This window comes from Pagrus pagrus (genome assembly GCF_965226575.1).
Source record: "Pagrus pagrus genome assembly, chromosome: 15".
Lineage (NCBI taxonomy): Eukaryota > Metazoa > Chordata > Actinopteri > Spariformes > Sparidae > Pagrus > Pagrus pagrus.
In genome coordinates, this window is record NC_140199.1 from 3,647,933 (window position 1) to 3,664,884 (window position 16,952).

Sequence of the window (16,952 nt, forward strand, 5' to 3'; positions counted from 1 at the left end):
CACACTCACTCTCTCTCTCTCTCTCTTTCTGTCCGTCTTTCTTTCTATCTCTCAGTCAGTAATAATGGAGCCCAGCAGTCCGAAGAAGATCCAGTTCGCTGTCCCTCCGCTGCAGGGACAGCTGGACCCTCAGGCCGCCGAACATGTGAGTGTATCCCAGCATGTGTGTGTGTGTGTGTGTGTGTGTGTGTGTGTGTGTGTGTGTGAGGTTCACGTATGTGGAGGCTGAATGAAGCTTCTATCTGATGTTGGGAGTCTTGTCTGGATTTTTCTGTGTGTGGGTGCAGATCAGCGTGTGTGCGTGCATAAGTCCGTCTTATGAAAACTGCAGCTTGTTGTATCTGGGTGACGGCGTGTGTGTGTGTGTGTGTGTGTGTGTGTGTGTGTGTGTTTAATGGGTCTGTCGTGTTTGATGATGTGCATGTGACACATTTTGAGCTTGTTTGTTTTCATGGGTATTGTGAAAGAGGTTTAACGGGGGTTACATGCGTGTTTGTGTGCAGATGATGTGGATTATTTAAAGGGAACACCCGCCCTGAAACTTATTTCATACAAACAAACACAACTAATGCGTTTTTACTCTGCGTTCCTGAAATATAAACTGTAGTTTTAGCATTTTAAATGTCCTCGTCGCTCCTTGTTTACTAGCTGATGATCTAAAAGGCGACTGTAAATAAATTCACCACCGTCACGGATGATCTGCAGCTGATTGCAACAAGTTCACGCCTGTTCTCTAGAGAGGAAACACGGGGGATGACAAACCAACAGATCTTTCTTTCGAGAGGTTGAAAAAGGCCATGAAATGTGCAGAACACCACAAACTCTGGTTCTGAATGGCGCCTACAGTAAAAAAAAGAAACAGAAGCCGGTCTTTCATACATTGCATCATGGAGTTTGGAGAGCAGCTCTCTGTAAGGCGTGAGTGTTGGACGCCTCGCTGACGTCTTTATGGACTGTTTATTCGATGGAAACCGGAAGCTGCAGCTGGTAATGAACAGCGACACATCAGGGCCCCTCGGTGGCTGTTTGTGGAGAGGCCCCTGTGTTGGAAACCGTCGACACTTACAGAAGTCGAAGATAAATTTAAGCGCTGGTTTTATGAGATACCATCTCGTAAACCGAGTCTCCCGATGAACATTTACATTCCTGCAGTGTTATTCCCATCGTCTGGGAGCTGGGAGCCAAGCAGACGTGATTTTTCTCAAGTTTTGTTAAAGTAACAGTGAGTTTAATCTGATCTTTACTTTGGCTTCATTGGTTTATTTAGTTATTAAGGCTGGAGGTATCGGAGGAATCAGCAAAAGTGTCATTTATAGCTCATGTTTCTCGTGTTAACATTGGGAAAATTCATCTAAAATGTCCTTCTCCAGCCTTCTTTTTAAAATAGTTAGCCGTTAGCTCGTACCTTTACGCCACAGTACAGTTTGTGGGAAAGTCTTTAGGTTGGTAATAAAACTGTGAATTGAGAGTTAAATACTCACAATAAACCTTAGCCAGAAGTATTCAGGCAGTTAATGACAATTAACTTTGCACAAATACGCAGCAGTGAGTTTAATCGCGTGTTTTTACGGTGTAAGAGTTGCAGCAATTAGCTCCAGTTGTTACTTTTAATCTCGTATTATTTGGACAATTAGCTGAATGTTGTGTTTTTTAAAGCCTAATAACGAGGACACACTTTTTAAAGTGTTTCAACTGCTGAATATCCAAAGATATAAAGACAGCAAACACACAAACGTTCAGGACAAATCTCAGTTTTTTCACCTTTTGGGCATTCAGCAGTTGAAACATGTGGACTTGGTTTAGCAACACAAGGTCAAACAGTGGGAAGGCGTATCCTGTCAAAAATAAATATTTAAAGTGTGTTTGCACAAAAGAGGGTCATCATAGACAGATGTTAAGAAATGCAGGTTAAAACAGGGAGCAGAGGGACATAAAATCAACTGACTGCAATTATTATTATATCCTAATTTGCAATAGCCATGTAGCACAACCTTTTGTTAATGATAAGATGGTCAGTCTACCTTTCCGACAGGTTACGTGTTACCTCAGCGGAGTGAAACTGTGAGACTGAAGTTGCACCTGAACTGTAAAAGACACTTAAAACTGTCTCTCGTCATTAACTCGTCCTTTGCTGTTAATTTAAATCTCCTGTTTGTAAGAAAGTTGATTTTCGAGTCTCGTTCCCAACGAGTCAAATACTCAACAATCCCAAAGTGTTGGGAATGAAACTCAGAAATCAACTTTTCTTATAAATAAGACCCGAGAAGACACATAAAACATATGTTTAAATTATAAAAGGCTAAAAGGTTATTAAGTCAATTTATTGTCATCTTTTACAACACAAGGGTTTAAAACACTAAACTAGAAAACAGGTGAGTTTATCAGTCTGGCTTCAGTTTCAGTGATCAAACCTGTGTTGGATCAGACGGCTGAGTGAAGTCTCATCGAGCACCGGAGATCATTTCTTCACTTTTTCAAGGAGCAGCAACGAAACTGGTCTGTTTGTGTGTTTACTTCAGATCCGCCGCAGACGACCGACTCCTGCCACTCTGCAGATCTACAGACAACCTGGCACAGGTGAGAGAGAGAGAGACAGAGTGAGCGTGTGTGTGTGTGTGTGTGTGTGTGTGTGTGTGTGTGTGTGTGTGTGTGTGTGTGTGTGTGTGAGGAGAGAGAGGGGTGTAGGCTGAGGGGGAGATGAGAGCTGAAAAGCAGCAGCTATAATGGAGCCTTTATTAGATTTGTGCTGCAGCTTTTGGTAAGTGATCTCAGTGTTCAGGCTGGACTGATGGATGCCTAAAGTGTGTGTGTGTGTGTGTGTGTGTGTGTGTGTGTGTGTGTGTGTGTGTGTTGCCTCTCAGCTCTTATAAATCCCTCCACACAGGAACTGACTGATTGAATAATCGGCCTGATTCCATTTTGTGAGCTCGGCTCAGTGAGTCTGGTTCCAGCGGAGACGCTCTGCAGGCACCTGAGACCGTCTTCCTGCTGCTGTCCAACACAGCAGGAAGCCTGGAAGCATCCAGAAGGACACACAACACATCTTCAGTATCTTCTTCTCTGTCTTTATTCATTTAAATTTGATTTGGCGACAAATTTCAGAGATTTAATTTCTTTTATTTCTTGGTAATCAGCCGCTGACGGTCTGAAGTGGAAACCAGCTGGCAGCTGTGAAAACAACAAGCGACTCTTCGCCTTGAAACTAAAAAAGATCAGCATGACAAAAATGTGGATGTTATGTCTTAGCTTGTTGAATGTCTTCAGTATTTTGTCTTCAATAAATGTGGATATTTTCTTAAAGTTCACCACTTTAACTTCGACTGACGATCTCTGGGACTCTTGTTTGGTCTTTCTTTGTATTTTGTTCGACCCCCTCGAGAGATATAAATCTTCCTCCAGCTCTCAGTCGGTCATTTGAAACGGAAAGAGATGAAAACATCAGCACAGAGCTGAAGGAGCGTCGCACTGGGTGACAGGTTCCTCTATCAATCCTTCATCCACCGTCCTGCTGCCCTAAATACTCACAAAAGGAACAAATGTGGATTAATCCGCAGCTGAAAACAGTCCCCAACTAATGCACTATTTCCTCCTGTTTGAGACATATTTACCACAAGCAGTGTTCACATGTTGTGTGAGATCATTTACCACAAACTATATATTTGTGAGCCGTCTTCATCAGACACCAACAGCCCACTACACAACCTGACCACTGACAGGACGACTGATACTGACAGATCTTCCAGTGGGGCTAAAAAAACATCTGTCCTGCAGATTTGGAAAAATGGCGACGTGCCATCAACCCATAAAAATGAGCTTAGTGACGAATCAATCAAAACAGAAATATCTCAATGCTGCTGTCTCTCGTCTCTCCCGCAGATGTTGGAGATCAACACAACGCCAGCGGAGAGTCGCAGGTTTGTATAAATGTTGTTTGTACACACAGATGCAGAGAGAAGCCAGCAGGTAAACACTGATCAGTTACAGTCACTTTAGAGCGAACCAGCGTGAGCAAAGAGCCTCCGTTTTACACATGAACACATCAGCTCAGACATGTTAATCAATATGTTCTTGTTATTGCACATTTCTTGTGAACACTTGTCATTAAAAGGTCGCAGCAGACAGTCAGGGGACAGACAGTCGGCCGGATAAATGATGGCTTGTCTGGAAAGTCGATGCTACGTCACTATAACGAGATTAGAGAGGACGACGTGGTCTTTTCCTGTCTCCTGATGGATATTTATTTTTATGTATAAGCAACAGGCTCCTCCTCTTTACATCCATTGTTTTTGCTTTGTCTTCTTGTTAGGCTTCAGAGGCTCAGAGGAAGCAGAGCACCTACGCCCCGCCCACCATGAAAGGTAAACAAAACACAACTTTCAGCCAAGTCTCACATGATTTTATAAAACGTGAACAATGTCTACAAATGTATATTAGACGCTCTACGCATGGAAAGCGGAAGAAACCCATTTCCCCCCTGAGGAGAGGATTAGGAGGAGGATTTACTCGGTGAATCTCGGGTCCCTCTGCAATCTACAGTTTTCTATAATTAATCACCACTAAAAAGGCGTCTAAAATGGGAAAACGGTGACGAGAGGGAAGCTGAGATGTTTGCAGCAAAAACGCCAGAACAACAAAAGACACCAGCACGAGCGTTTAAAGGAGCAATCTGTAAGATATGGCCAGAATAATAGTTTAAAACTAACACAAAACAGCGTAGATGTTATGTCAAAGATGTCCATGTATGGAGTTGCAGAGATGTCTGCTGAAGTTAGCATGCTAACCAGCTAGCTCTGGCCCGTCCAGTCTTGCAATACCACTTTGCACCGCAAGAGGCGACAGTCCGATGGCCCCCGAAGTTTCGGCTGGGAGATGTAAAGGCGACGAGAATTTCCGATAATCAAACAAAACTTGGATTCATAGTCTTGTTCGGAGCCGCTGTAAATCGCCTCCATACTGTATCTCGTGTCTTCAAACTGACCTCCCTCGGTCTTAGAGACTTTGTTCAGTCCCTGATGGGTCTCCAGTTATGTTCACTCTCAGGCTGGGTCCCGGTCCAGGACAACTCTAGGGCCACTGGCTCCACGGCTAGCTGAGCCGTGAGCTAATTAGCTAATAGTAGCTTTCTGCAGCCAAGGCTAGCCAGCAAAGAGCAGCAGTTGTTGGTTATTCTGGTGATACACTGCCGTCTATATTTTCTGAGCCACTTTTTAGAAATTACACCTTTAAAACTTTAACTAAAAGAAAACTAAGACTCTGTACTGTGAGAGTCAGTTGCAGACGTGCCTGAAAGTGTCTGTCAAAGATCCTTGAAAGCAGAGAGAAAGATAAATCACCGTCCACTGTCGGTATCTTTTGAAGCTAATTACATGTTTGTCACACTTAAAGATCTCTTTCATCTTAATTATCAGCAACAAACCCGTCGTTTATCCTGATGAAAGTGTGCACCGTCAGAGTCGTTTGAAGGTATGACCGGGACACGTTACTGGAAAATGTAAAACTAAATATGCTAAACATCAAATGAATATTTGTTTAATGCGGATAAAAACGTGAAACAGGGAGTTTTCCAGCACACGAGCGCTGCCGTCATGCATCAGCTGTATATTCAGTACACAGTATGTTTATGTACAGACAGTGAGATCTTTGTTCAGAGTCATAGCTCCTCTAAAATCACCATCATGAAGTATTTCTACAGACGCTGTTTGTACTTTGAGCTCTGTGGTGTCATGTGCTGGTGTTTCTGCTGCAGCTGTATCCACACGTCTCCTCCGTCCTCTCCTCAGGAACATGTTTTCTATATGTTTGCTTTTTTTTATGGACGTTCTGTTTTTTTTGGTTAATTACACATTGTTTGTCTTTCTTTGCTTTTTCTGTAGCTATTTCTGGTTTTTACTCCCACTTCTGTTTTCTTTAGTCTCAGTCAGCTCAGTTGAAGGAGGGATGATGATGGTGGTGGAGGATGAAGGGCGGATACTTGTGATAGTTTGGTTTCTCAAACTGGGGATTATTCTTTGTCTGTGTTTGGGAAGAAAGATTCACGAGATACTTTCATCTTTTATTTCTCAGTTTCTGAATAAACTATAATCAGGTTTTAACCCGTTACAGATCCGGCTTTTGAAAATGAAGGATTTTGCTTTTTAAAACTGCCACGAATCACATTTCTTAATGAATTACAGCATATTGTCGATGGACATTTGTTTATTACGACCATCGTTTAATGTTTCTGGGTCTATTGTTGGTAGGAGCAGAAGTCTGTGCAGGTTTTATAACTTATATAATCTGTATGCTGCATCGTCTCTCCTGATGTGTTGACGAACAGCAGCTTCTTGACTTGACAGATGTCAACACAGCTCATCTTCTATGCGCAGTTTGTCCGCAGAGCACCTACCTCATGGCTTTTATCTCTAAAACACTTTGTTGTCATTTTGTTATCATCGCCTGCGCTGAATAATTTATACAAGTGTGACGGAGGCCAGGAGAAGGAGCGGTGCAGCTGCAGCCTGCTTCTGTTCAGAGACTCAGGAAAGGCCTTTTCCTAATCGCTCGACTTCGTATGCGAGACGGGGAACTCCGGTTTAACGAGCCTGTGGGGAAAAGGTGAAGAGTTTCAGGGGAGAAGCAAAGGAAGAAACCAACAGGAAGAAAAACACGGTGTTTATAAGTGTGTGTGCAGCTCGACCAGAGAGTGCAGCGCCGAGCCGGTTCCGGGAAGTGAAGACAGTAAAAGCTTTTCTTTTATTGATCCCGCCTGAGTGTGTGTGTGTGTGTGTGTGTGTGTGTGTGTGTGTGTGTAGGCCAGTTAGCTAATAGCTTCAGGAGTAACTGCCTATGCACCAGATTGTACATTTACATACTGTAGGATCAGACAGAAGCGTTTTATTTATTAATCTGAGTGTTTTCTAATAAGTTTTTCATGTTGGAGGTGAAATGGACCTTGAATCTGACTTTTAAGCAGACTTTGGCAGCTTTTATGTTAATATTTAGTCTGCTAGTCTCCTGATCGAGCTCATGATCGAGGGTCAGACATCAACAAATCATTTGAATTCAGCACCGGTCCAAGAAGAACAAGACGAGGTTTACAGACTCGTAATACCCACATTGTTACACGAACTTTGGCTCTTTGTTTTGGGTCCATTTTACCGTTTGGTGTTTATTGAAACTGGAGTTTGACAGCAGAAGATTTATATTATAAATCAGCAACCTTCTCCCTTAAACAGACGTCTAAACTTATAAAAGTGAGACAAGTTTCTCTGGCGCCGTCCTCAAAAGCTCCCAACAGGATATTTAGGGTTTATACAAGATGTCAGCGAGCGCCACTGAACCGTTTCCTGTCTTCTGTCTTTCAGTTCAGTTTTTAATCTTCAGTTATAAATTAATTTCAGTTTAGTTTCTTTGATTTTGGGCTTCTTCCGCTCGGTCGCGACGTTGTCTGTAGTTGCAGCATCTGTCCACTAGAGGCGCTCTTCTTCTCCCTCAGAGCTCCAGCTGGGGGTGGAGCAACACCTCCTGGGGGCGGGGCTCTGCGACACAGACGGCGAGCTGAGCCCAATCACAGCGCAGCTGTATGCCACCGCTACCCTGTGGGGTAATCATAACGGGCCGGAGGAAGCCAATGGGAATGAGGCGGGTCTGCTGCTAGCCAATCAGGAGAGAGCGGTCGCAGAGAGCAACAGTTCAGGGGGTAAACAGAGAAACTCAGCAGTACACACAAAATACACAAGTGTTGTGTTTTCTCAGATTCCCAGTACTGTTATAAGTAAAGACAATACGTACGGAAATAATATTATATATCGTATTTATTTAGAGAGCATTTTAGAGAGTTTAAACATCTGTCGACAACAACTTGAAGCCTAAAACTCATTAATTACCAAATAAAAACAGTTATTCTCAATCATAATTAAAATGTAAGTTGCTCAGAGATTTACAAGAACTTCAAACTGCATTAATCAGAGTTTTTCATGTTAATATTGAATCAAATGTGAGATGACAGGAGGCCTGTAGCTTTAAAATCAGGGTAAAAGTAAAATTGTGCAGCTTTAAGGAGATTTCAGTGTCTCAGCTGTTTGTTACACCTGAGCTGCTCTTATAAAACGCCTGCAGGCAGCTGTGAACAAGCTCTGATGAACAAACCTGACACCTGGATCAGATCCTTTATGTGACGGCTGCTACAGACTATTTTCATTCTGTTTTACGTGACACCTTTGTGTCAGAGTTTAATTTATGACAAAACATCATATTTAAAAGCACTTTCGATGTTTTGTGTGCAAAAACCTGCAGCGAAGTGTAGGATACAATATTTCCCTCTGTCAAAGCAGAAAGCAGCCTGATAAGAAAAGACTCAAGTAAAAAGTACAAGTACCTCTAATCTGTTCTTTAAACGCAGTACTTGAGTTGAATTGACAACGAGGAACTTTTACGTGTTAATGAAACAGTCTGGTGGTTCATCTGATGATTATGTCACGTATATATATATATTTCACGTATAAAATCACATATCCTGTGATCTTCTTTGTCACTCACTTCCAAAACAAATACACGCTTTTGTCCAAAGAGGCGCTAGAACCAACAAAAACTGAAAGTTCCTCGTCGTCACTTTAACGAACTTAGCTAAATTACCTGCCGAGCACCAAAACACAGACGAACTTGGAGCATCTATCAGCTGAAGAGATGAAAACACAGAGAGTGAATATAAAAACTTAAACTCATCAGGTACATTAGATAGAAACACAAGAGGTCTGAGTCCTTCCTTGACAAAAATGTTGCCAACATCTGAAAAATAAACACTTCACGCTGTTTCTAATAATTCACTGTGTTTCCATTTTACCGCTCTGTTCTGTAAACCTCTTGACTTCTAACAGCACTAACTCCTCTTTCCTTCTCTTATCTTTCTTTCTTTCTCTTGTGGCTTCTTCATCAATCATCTTCATCTTCACTCTCTTCACCCCTCTCTGTCTCCATCTTTCTCAGATTTGTCATGCGACCACAAAAAGGAAGCGTCCAGTCCCGACTCCGTCTCCCGATAGCCGCCTTCGCCTTCACTCTCATCTCTTTTTTCTCTCGATAATAATAAAACCACTTTTTTCCTTCTTCCTCGCCGCTGTTCATCCGACCCCATTAACACACCGCTTCACTGCCGTGCCGCACATTAAACGCTGTATGTTTTGAATCTTTCTCTCTGTCACACACAGAAACATGCACATTACAGATTTTAAGTTACACGTATTCAATCAGGCTGGATTTAAATTACTGTAGGTGATGTTGGTGCTTGTGTAGAAATGGCTGTGAATAAAGATGCATTATATTCAAACATTTACAGAACGTGTGAGTTTTCTTTATCCGTCGAGATATTCTGTTTTAGTTACCTAAAAAGATGTAATAAACCCAGCGGGGATGCAACAGAGTGTTGAGTAAACCATTAAGAGATTAAAACAGATTAATGGGGGGAAAAAAGGTTTTAGAAAGGACGCCATGTTTTGTTTTTCTGCACCATTTACCCAGAAATAAATAGCAGTACGTGGCTGCCTCCCTCACATCTGTGTGACCCCACTGTTTGGAGATCAGAGTCCCCCGTCGCTGCATTAACAGCTGAAACGTCTCCGTGTGTTTGTGAATGAGTGTGTTGGTTTACGCAACACGTGTCCCAGTGTTTCTGGCCCTGAGAGGCTAAACGGCCACAGATGGGATTGTGCTGCGAGAAGAGGAAAAAAAGGGGGAAGAAACAAATGGAAAGCACCGACTTCGACCCTCTAACCGTTATTATCACTCGTGTGTTTTGTTTTCACATCTGTGTCTCGCAGTAAATCATTTTAAAGTGATTCAGTTCTGGCTGAATTTGAGTTTCCTGCTCTTCTATGAAGATTCAGCAGGTATTTCCTGTTGATGCCGAGTCGAACGTGCAGCTGGAAACAGGAGGGATTATTAAAGGGACTGTTCGCCCGTCATGGACGACAGTTCAGTGTTTGTTTACATGTTGTGACTGAGGATGTGGATAAAGTGCATCTTGTTTTCTAAGGGTTGATTTCTTTAGTTAGAAATTTAGAAAACTAGTTTATCTCTGCAATGACAAGAACATTTGTAAGGATTTTAGCAGCATGTGTTCAGTCGTCAATGGAAACAAACTCTCTTTGGGACAACAAAGGTTTTACTTTGTTTATATGTGGCGGACCCTGCCACCTTTCTATCTTCAGTGTTCTGGGACCTTATTTTCCTCCGAGTACAACTTGTTCATATCTGTATATATTCGTTTGTATTATTATCTCATTAATATTGTAAATAATACGATTCTGAGTTTGTTTCTCTTGCCTGTGTAGGTATATTAAGTAGTGAGGTGTGTGACAACAGAGAGTGTGTGTGTGTGTGTGTGTGTGTGTGTGTGTGTGTGTGTGTAGGTAACCTGAAGAGTCCCGTACCTGAGGAGGACGAGGAGGAAACCAGCCCTCGAGAAGACTGACGCAGCAGGCGGATCTCAGTGCAGAAGAAGTGGCCGATGCATCGTTGACTTTTCTGGACAACCCAACAGACTCTGGCGTCCATCTTGGATGTTGCACCTACATGACAAGACACTGATGAGCGGGAGAGAGTTCAGATCACTGAGACAGCAGTTAACTTTTAATTAGAGTCGTGTCAAAGGTTCACTCTTAATGAAGTGACCTGGGAACACATTCACCTCAACCACAACATCTGTTCGCCCTTTAGTTCATAAATTAGTTGGAAATATGATTTTCCCTTTAACCAGAGCAGCAAACTGACAACAAAAAGCTTGTTTTAATGCTTTAAACTAGCGAATACTGACGGCATTAATGTTGCACACACAAAATAAATATTTCAAAAAGGAATCAAAAGAAGTTAAAATTCATTGCTGGTCTGCTAACTAGGCTAAACGTTACAAGAGCAAGGGTTAGCCAACTACACCGGGTTAGCTAACTAGTTGGCTAACAGGTTAGGCTAACAAATTCACGGTAGATAAAGCTACTTCTTTATCACCATTAAGTGTCCATTCACACATTAAGAAATTAAAAACATAAAATAAATGAATTAGCATTGGTAGCCTACATATTTCATGATTGCTAGCTAAAACAACTGTTAGCTTACAGTGGCGGTTAACCTCCAGAAGCACCACATTACCTGCTTGGTAAATATCCTAATTAAAACGCTAATCTTCAGGGTTGTTTCCCTCCTCGAGTTTGTAAAATGTCCGCTGTGTGATCAACAATTTGCAGGTGTTTGACACAACACCTGTAAAATACACCTGTAACATCACTACTGGAGCATAATACAAAGCAAAAACAGTAACTACTACGCTAAGCTAACTGTTAGCTCTTTATCAGTCGACTCTGGAGCACCGTACGGACATTTTTTTCAAAGCAGACATTTTGATAAATAGTAAAAATACAGTGTAATTAATAACATTAAAGATGGCTGCATGGATTGGCCAACATTAATGTTATTAGCTGAATATTTCACTGAAGTCATTATGGATCAACCGATAAGCAGGATTCATGTTTGATTTTTTCTTCTTCTGTTAATTTCTGTTTCCTTGCAACTAACAATATCAGTAACTGAGATAATTGATTGATTTCATACATATTAGACCGTGGAAACATAACAATGTCGGCTACTTTAATGTCCAACTTGATTTATCCCCCCTCTCCTTCATGTCATCATTGTGGTATTAGTTTTCCTGCAGCGCCCCCTGGTGGCTCCTGTAGGACACAGCAGGCAGGACTGGATTTTAAATACCTCTTCTTACAACAGCTGCTGCAGATGTGAAGGATCAGAAGTCACGTTTCTATGATGTTTTTTGTAATTTCTCTTTCAGATGCCATGAAATTGGGACTAATTTTGTTGCAAAACCTAACATGAAATAAATAGTTGATGCTGTTTCTACACTTCCAGCCGACTGAACCAGGTGTTGTTGTACCACCTAATATTTGCTCTGCATAAATTACTCTTTATGTATTTGTTGGAGTAGTTGAACATAGTTTGAAGTGCCTAACGTGCAGAGTACATGTTGATCTAGCCTTCACTGTATAGGCAGAACTGAAATAAGTATTTAAATCAGTAAAAGTAATGAAAACAATCAGTGAAGCATCAAAACTTCCCTTTAGGAAATCAGCAAAATATACTCAAAGTATCTGAAGTATTCATTTGTTTGTATTACTATGTGATTATTATCGATTGTACTGACACGTGAAAAGTACTTTATTGTTAGAGCCGATTGAAGTGAAGCTAATTTTAAAAAGTTATTTTGGAAAGTTAATTCTAATTTTTTATAAAATCTTAATCTAAAAAGTAAGTATAGCTGTCAGATAAATGTAATAATATGGATAAATAATGGAGTACAAAGTACAATATATAAAGTATTAAGTAGAATACCTGGGGGGATAAACTAATCAGATTACAAAATCAAACACATTTTCCAAGAGTGTTTGAGAACATTTAGCCCTAAAGTGTGATTCAGTTCTGAAAATAATAATACTACAAATAACTGAACAAAACAAAACATGAAATAAAAACCCTTTGGATTACAGTAAGATCCTCACACAGCTGGTGCTTGAGCCCATTTGATAAATGTGTAATAAGATTATTTTACTGCATTTTTTATTAGTTCTTTAAATAAAAATGGCAATTCTAAAATTAGGATTTTTTTTTTTTGTAAATATGCTCAATATTAAGTACGTACGTTACTCCTCTCAGGCTGTCGGTGACTTTGGATGGAGTTTTTATTCATATTTATATTTAACTGAAGATAAAAGATGAACATTTCCAGTGTTCCTCTCAGATTACAGGAGCAAAGTCCAACATGTGACCTCGATTAAAAAGCTAGAATGCATTTAATTTCCTCTAAAAAATTAGAGAGCATTTGTGAAAGTATTTTCAGTGTTTGATTCTGAAGTTATCCAAAAGTATTCAGATAAGATAACTGAGTAAATTATCCTGCCTACAGGATCAAACGGAGTTGGATTAACAACATCTACCTGATGGTTTATTATATATTAACACCACTTACCGGTTCTTTCACTTCACCACATCTCAGCCGAAGCCACCGTGTAGGAACCAGCGCCACACACTCACAGCTCAGGTCTGACACAGCCCTAAAGTTTATTTTTATTCATGTCATTAAGTTACACGGTGGAATCAGAGAGACACAAAAATAAAAAGAGGTTAGAAAGAAAAAAAAACAGCAACCATTCCACATCAAATGGCAGAATGTGTCCACGGATCCGTCCTCACATGCTTATAATGCATACTACCAACTAAAAAACACACCAGAATTAGACATGTGGATCTACTGTAAAGTGCAGACACGTCATTTACTAGATTTTAGTGTATTCCTGCTACATACTGTAAAATATGACCTCACTTTGCTTCCAAAACAGTCCAAAAGGTAGAATAGTACGCAGTATGAGCCTTCAGACAGCCCTGGTGTCAGTCGCACATGAGCAGAGGGCTGGCATAGAGGGAGCATGGTGTGTGTGTGTGTGTGTGTGTCTCAGTATGTAGCCCTTGCCATGCCTTGATTGAGGAAAAAAATCGAAAATAAACCAGACTGCACTTTGTAAAAGTCGTCCGTCTGTTCCTAAAAGGTCCCGTACAACCATCCAGAACGTGTAACTGCCGCGTTTGAAGATCGACTGAAGTTTATAAATCCAGTGAAAAACATCACCAAGAGTGTTTATATGCATTTTATTCTTGTCTTATTGCAACTCCAAGGTTTTTTGTAGACTTTCACAGGTTTGAGATCAATTAGGATTTAATTGTTTCTCTGTGGAGGAAATCGGTTAAATTTACTTTTTAAAACGCTCCTATTGAAGTTAAAGTCCGAACACATCGAGACCGATCAGACACAACATTAAAACCACCGAGTTAGGGAGTGAACGATATTGATTAACCGGTTACAAAGCAATGTTTCTGCTGGGAAAGCTCGGGTCCTGGCACTCATGTGGAAACCACCCTCCCAACACCCGGGACAAAGTCACCCACAGCTCCACAAAAACTGAGTCAGAGATTCCCACAGAGGGGTAGTATTTGAATTATGCTACTGATGGACTATTTAGATAAGTTTCCCAGTGTAAAAGTGCTGTAACATATAAAGTATAATGGTGTCTGTTTGGCTAAATTTGCTGTAGTGAAAAGAAATCTTCTATCCCTGCCTTCAAAAACAAGAAGGAGTCGTGCTAGTAGTGTGTTGATGTAGAGAGGAGGGAGGGGGATTGCTAACTGACCAGACAGGAAGTTAAGATTTGCAGTCGTGCACCTGGAACGCTCGGAGGTCGAGAGTCAAGGCGTCGACTTGGGCCCTTGGGATCCACGGACGCCTCATCTCACGACCCACATGACTAAAAGGATTCATCACGAGTGCCCTGGCGCCAGATGCTACAGGACACCCCCAGAGGTCCTGTGTCCTGCTCGATCAGGCCCGGTCTACCACACCTATTAGAGGGTGCAGCTGCTGTGGGGTCTCTGGGTGGGTCGTGCACCTCAAGTATCCGTATGAACACCAGGGCGCAAGCTTCCCCAGCAGCAGTAATAACATTTCGATAAGATAGCAGCGGTTTTAAAGGTTGTGTCTGATCGGTGCATCTAACCACAGCACGTAGATGGTGTGGACCCTCGACAGCTGCTGTTAAGGTGCCTTTGAGCAAGGCACTATTCCCCCAGCTGCTCCAGTAGGGCCTGCTGGCACTACAAGACTGCCACTGTAAAAATTAAAACACAGAAAAGATCATATAAATTATATGTTGCACGGGCTTGTTCATTTCTACTCGGAACCATTAGAGAAAAATAGTAGCACCTACTGGACCTTTACTCAACAGCTGTGAGGAATAATTCTGGCAGCTCCGTGCCGACACCGCAGAACCACTGCAGTACTTTTCATTTTTAACATTTGTTCCCACTGTAAGAGTTCTTCTGTTAACCGAGCTGCCGCAGAGTCAGGCGGATCATTTCCAAGAACGTCTATGGTCCAAAACCGTCCAAACAACAAAACAGCATTTCACCCATTAATAACCCAAACACTCCACCACTTCCACGCCCTGATACACAATGTTTTTAGTGTCAACACATTTGGCAAATCGTCATCATCATTGTCGTCATCATAAAAATAACAAAACATAAACATTAAAAACAGACGAGTTCAGTTCACATCAAAGTAGAATACAGATATTATATCTTTACCCACAAAAAGTTCATGTTACGACTAGCTTGAAAAAAGAAAGAAAACATCACCATGTTATACAAATGTGTTTGTGTCTGCTTGTGTTTCTTTTACTATGAAATGTCGAGATGTTTTTTAGTGTGCATGTCGTTTTATATCTGCTCAGGATGTCTGTCAGTGTGTGTTTTTATGAGTGTAAACTTACATTAACAAGCAACATGTCTTTCATTATCAACAAGGAAATCCTCACCCACCCCTCCTCAATAAAAGCAGAGAAAAATAAAATAAACCCACATCACATCATCAGAACCGTTTGCATTCCCCAAAAGTAAGCATCCAAATCCATCACCACCACATAGAAGTCGTCAGCTGGCCACTAAAAATCTCAAATCTTTCATCGAAAAAACAAAAAAAGAAAAAGAAAAAAAGAACGAAAAGAAAATAATATTTTAGTGTCAACTATATATATACTATATATTTATATTTTTGTTCTTTTATACCAACCAAACATATGGTATATTATGTGTTGCTATGGTTATGGTCCCTGGCAACAGCATGGAAAAGTACAATGATTAAAATAAAGACACTGATCCCCCAACTTCATCCAGCTAGTGTGTGTGTGTCTGTCTCATATTTGTCTAATTTCAGTGTTTTATTGTCTGTGTTTTATGTTCTTTTGGCATTTTGTGTGTTTGTTCTGCGTTTAGAGTTGAATTGTTTAAATCAGCGCGTCACACACTGACGTTTTGTAGGCATAGTTTAGTGTGTTTAGTTTGTGTTTAGTGTTTGCTGTTAGTGTGTATTTGATAGTGTGTATGCGCCTATATACGAGCGCCGACGCCGTCTGATGGTAGACAGCGTGGTAGGCCGTCGCCGTGCGTCTATGCGTTAGCGCTGATGCTCTGTTTGTAGACAGCGTGGTAGGCGTTTCGCAGCAGGACGTAGGGGAAGCAGGACTCCAGCAGGTCCATGGTGAGGAAGGGCGACTCCTGCACAATCTGAAACACAGCAGACAAAACACAAGACAGTTAGGCGAGAGAAATATTCACAACAACAACAATCACTGCGACGATTACTATAATGATAACGACGTGATGTTCTGTAAACAGTGGCACTCCAGCTGTGTCAACAGCTGAGGAAAATGGATATAGATGAGCCGTTAGTGCGGCACAGAAAAACAAACAACAAACCCCCGAGAAGGAAATCCTCCACAGAGAAGAGGAGTGAGGAGAATCTAACTCTGTCGACAAGCTGTCAACTTCTGAAGACAAATTTTACTCATATTTGTGTTTGAGTCAACATCAGTTATCCTGGAGATCCTCAAAGAGGACGTCAGTCAAGACAAAACAAACTTCAGAGACTGAAAGACAGTAAAATGACATTTTCAGTGTGTACTTCACAGCCTAATATGATGTTATATAATCATTTAATACATAATAAAGAGGCTTATTTGACTACTTTTTTAAAAAAGGGCCAGATTTGAAAAATAAGTGCAGTACCAAGGGGCCGGACCTTAACGATCCCATTCTGGTTAGACAGGCTGAGTTGAAAGTTTTTAATGAAACAAGAACATTTCTGTGCTTCTCAGCAGATATAATTAATGAACGGGCCAATAGGCCTTCTAACAAGATGATCAAAGGGGCGCCAGTGAGGTTGTTAAAGGGCGGCATTTGGCCCACGGGCCTCCAGCAGAAGAAGTGTTTCTTAAATGCCATAAATTAGGTCGACTACAGTTAGAAACAAGAATGTAAGAACTCCTGCAACATTAGTTTGTAGAGAAATGTCCCCAGAATCAGGC

General features: G+C 41.2%; 2 protein-coding genes across 9 annotated transcripts in view; one reads left to right on the plus strand and one right to left on the minus strand.

Moving 5' to 3' along the window:
• On the plus strand, positions 1 to 9,294 carry LOC311270688 (protein phosphatase 1 regulatory subunit 1A-like). The gene is made up of 6 exons (XM_084375757.1): positions 1 to 145; positions 2,520 to 2,577; positions 3,877 to 3,914; positions 4,307 to 4,358; positions 7,475 to 7,678; positions 8,965 to 9,294. The coding sequence occupies exons 1-6, from the start codon at positions 65 to 67 to the stop codon at positions 9,018 to 9,020; spliced, it is 489 nt and encodes a 162-aa protein (XP_084231883.1). The 5' UTR covers positions 1 to 64; the 3' UTR covers positions 9,021 to 9,294.
• A 3,780-nt stretch (positions 9,295 to 13,074) lies between these two features.
• Positions 13,075 to 16,952, minus strand: part of nckap1 (NCK-associated protein 1) — a 35,332-nt gene continuing 31,454 nt past the window's right edge. For all 8 annotated transcript variants that reach the window (XM_084375844.1, XM_084375841.1, XM_084375843.1 and 5 more), the window contains one exon: positions 13,075 to 16,152. In XM_084375844.1, the coding sequence (XP_084231970.1) occupies positions 16,036 to 16,152 (117 nt within the window). In that variant the 3' untranslated portion in view covers positions 13,075 to 16,035. The remainder of the gene's footprint in view (positions 16,153 to 16,952) is intronic.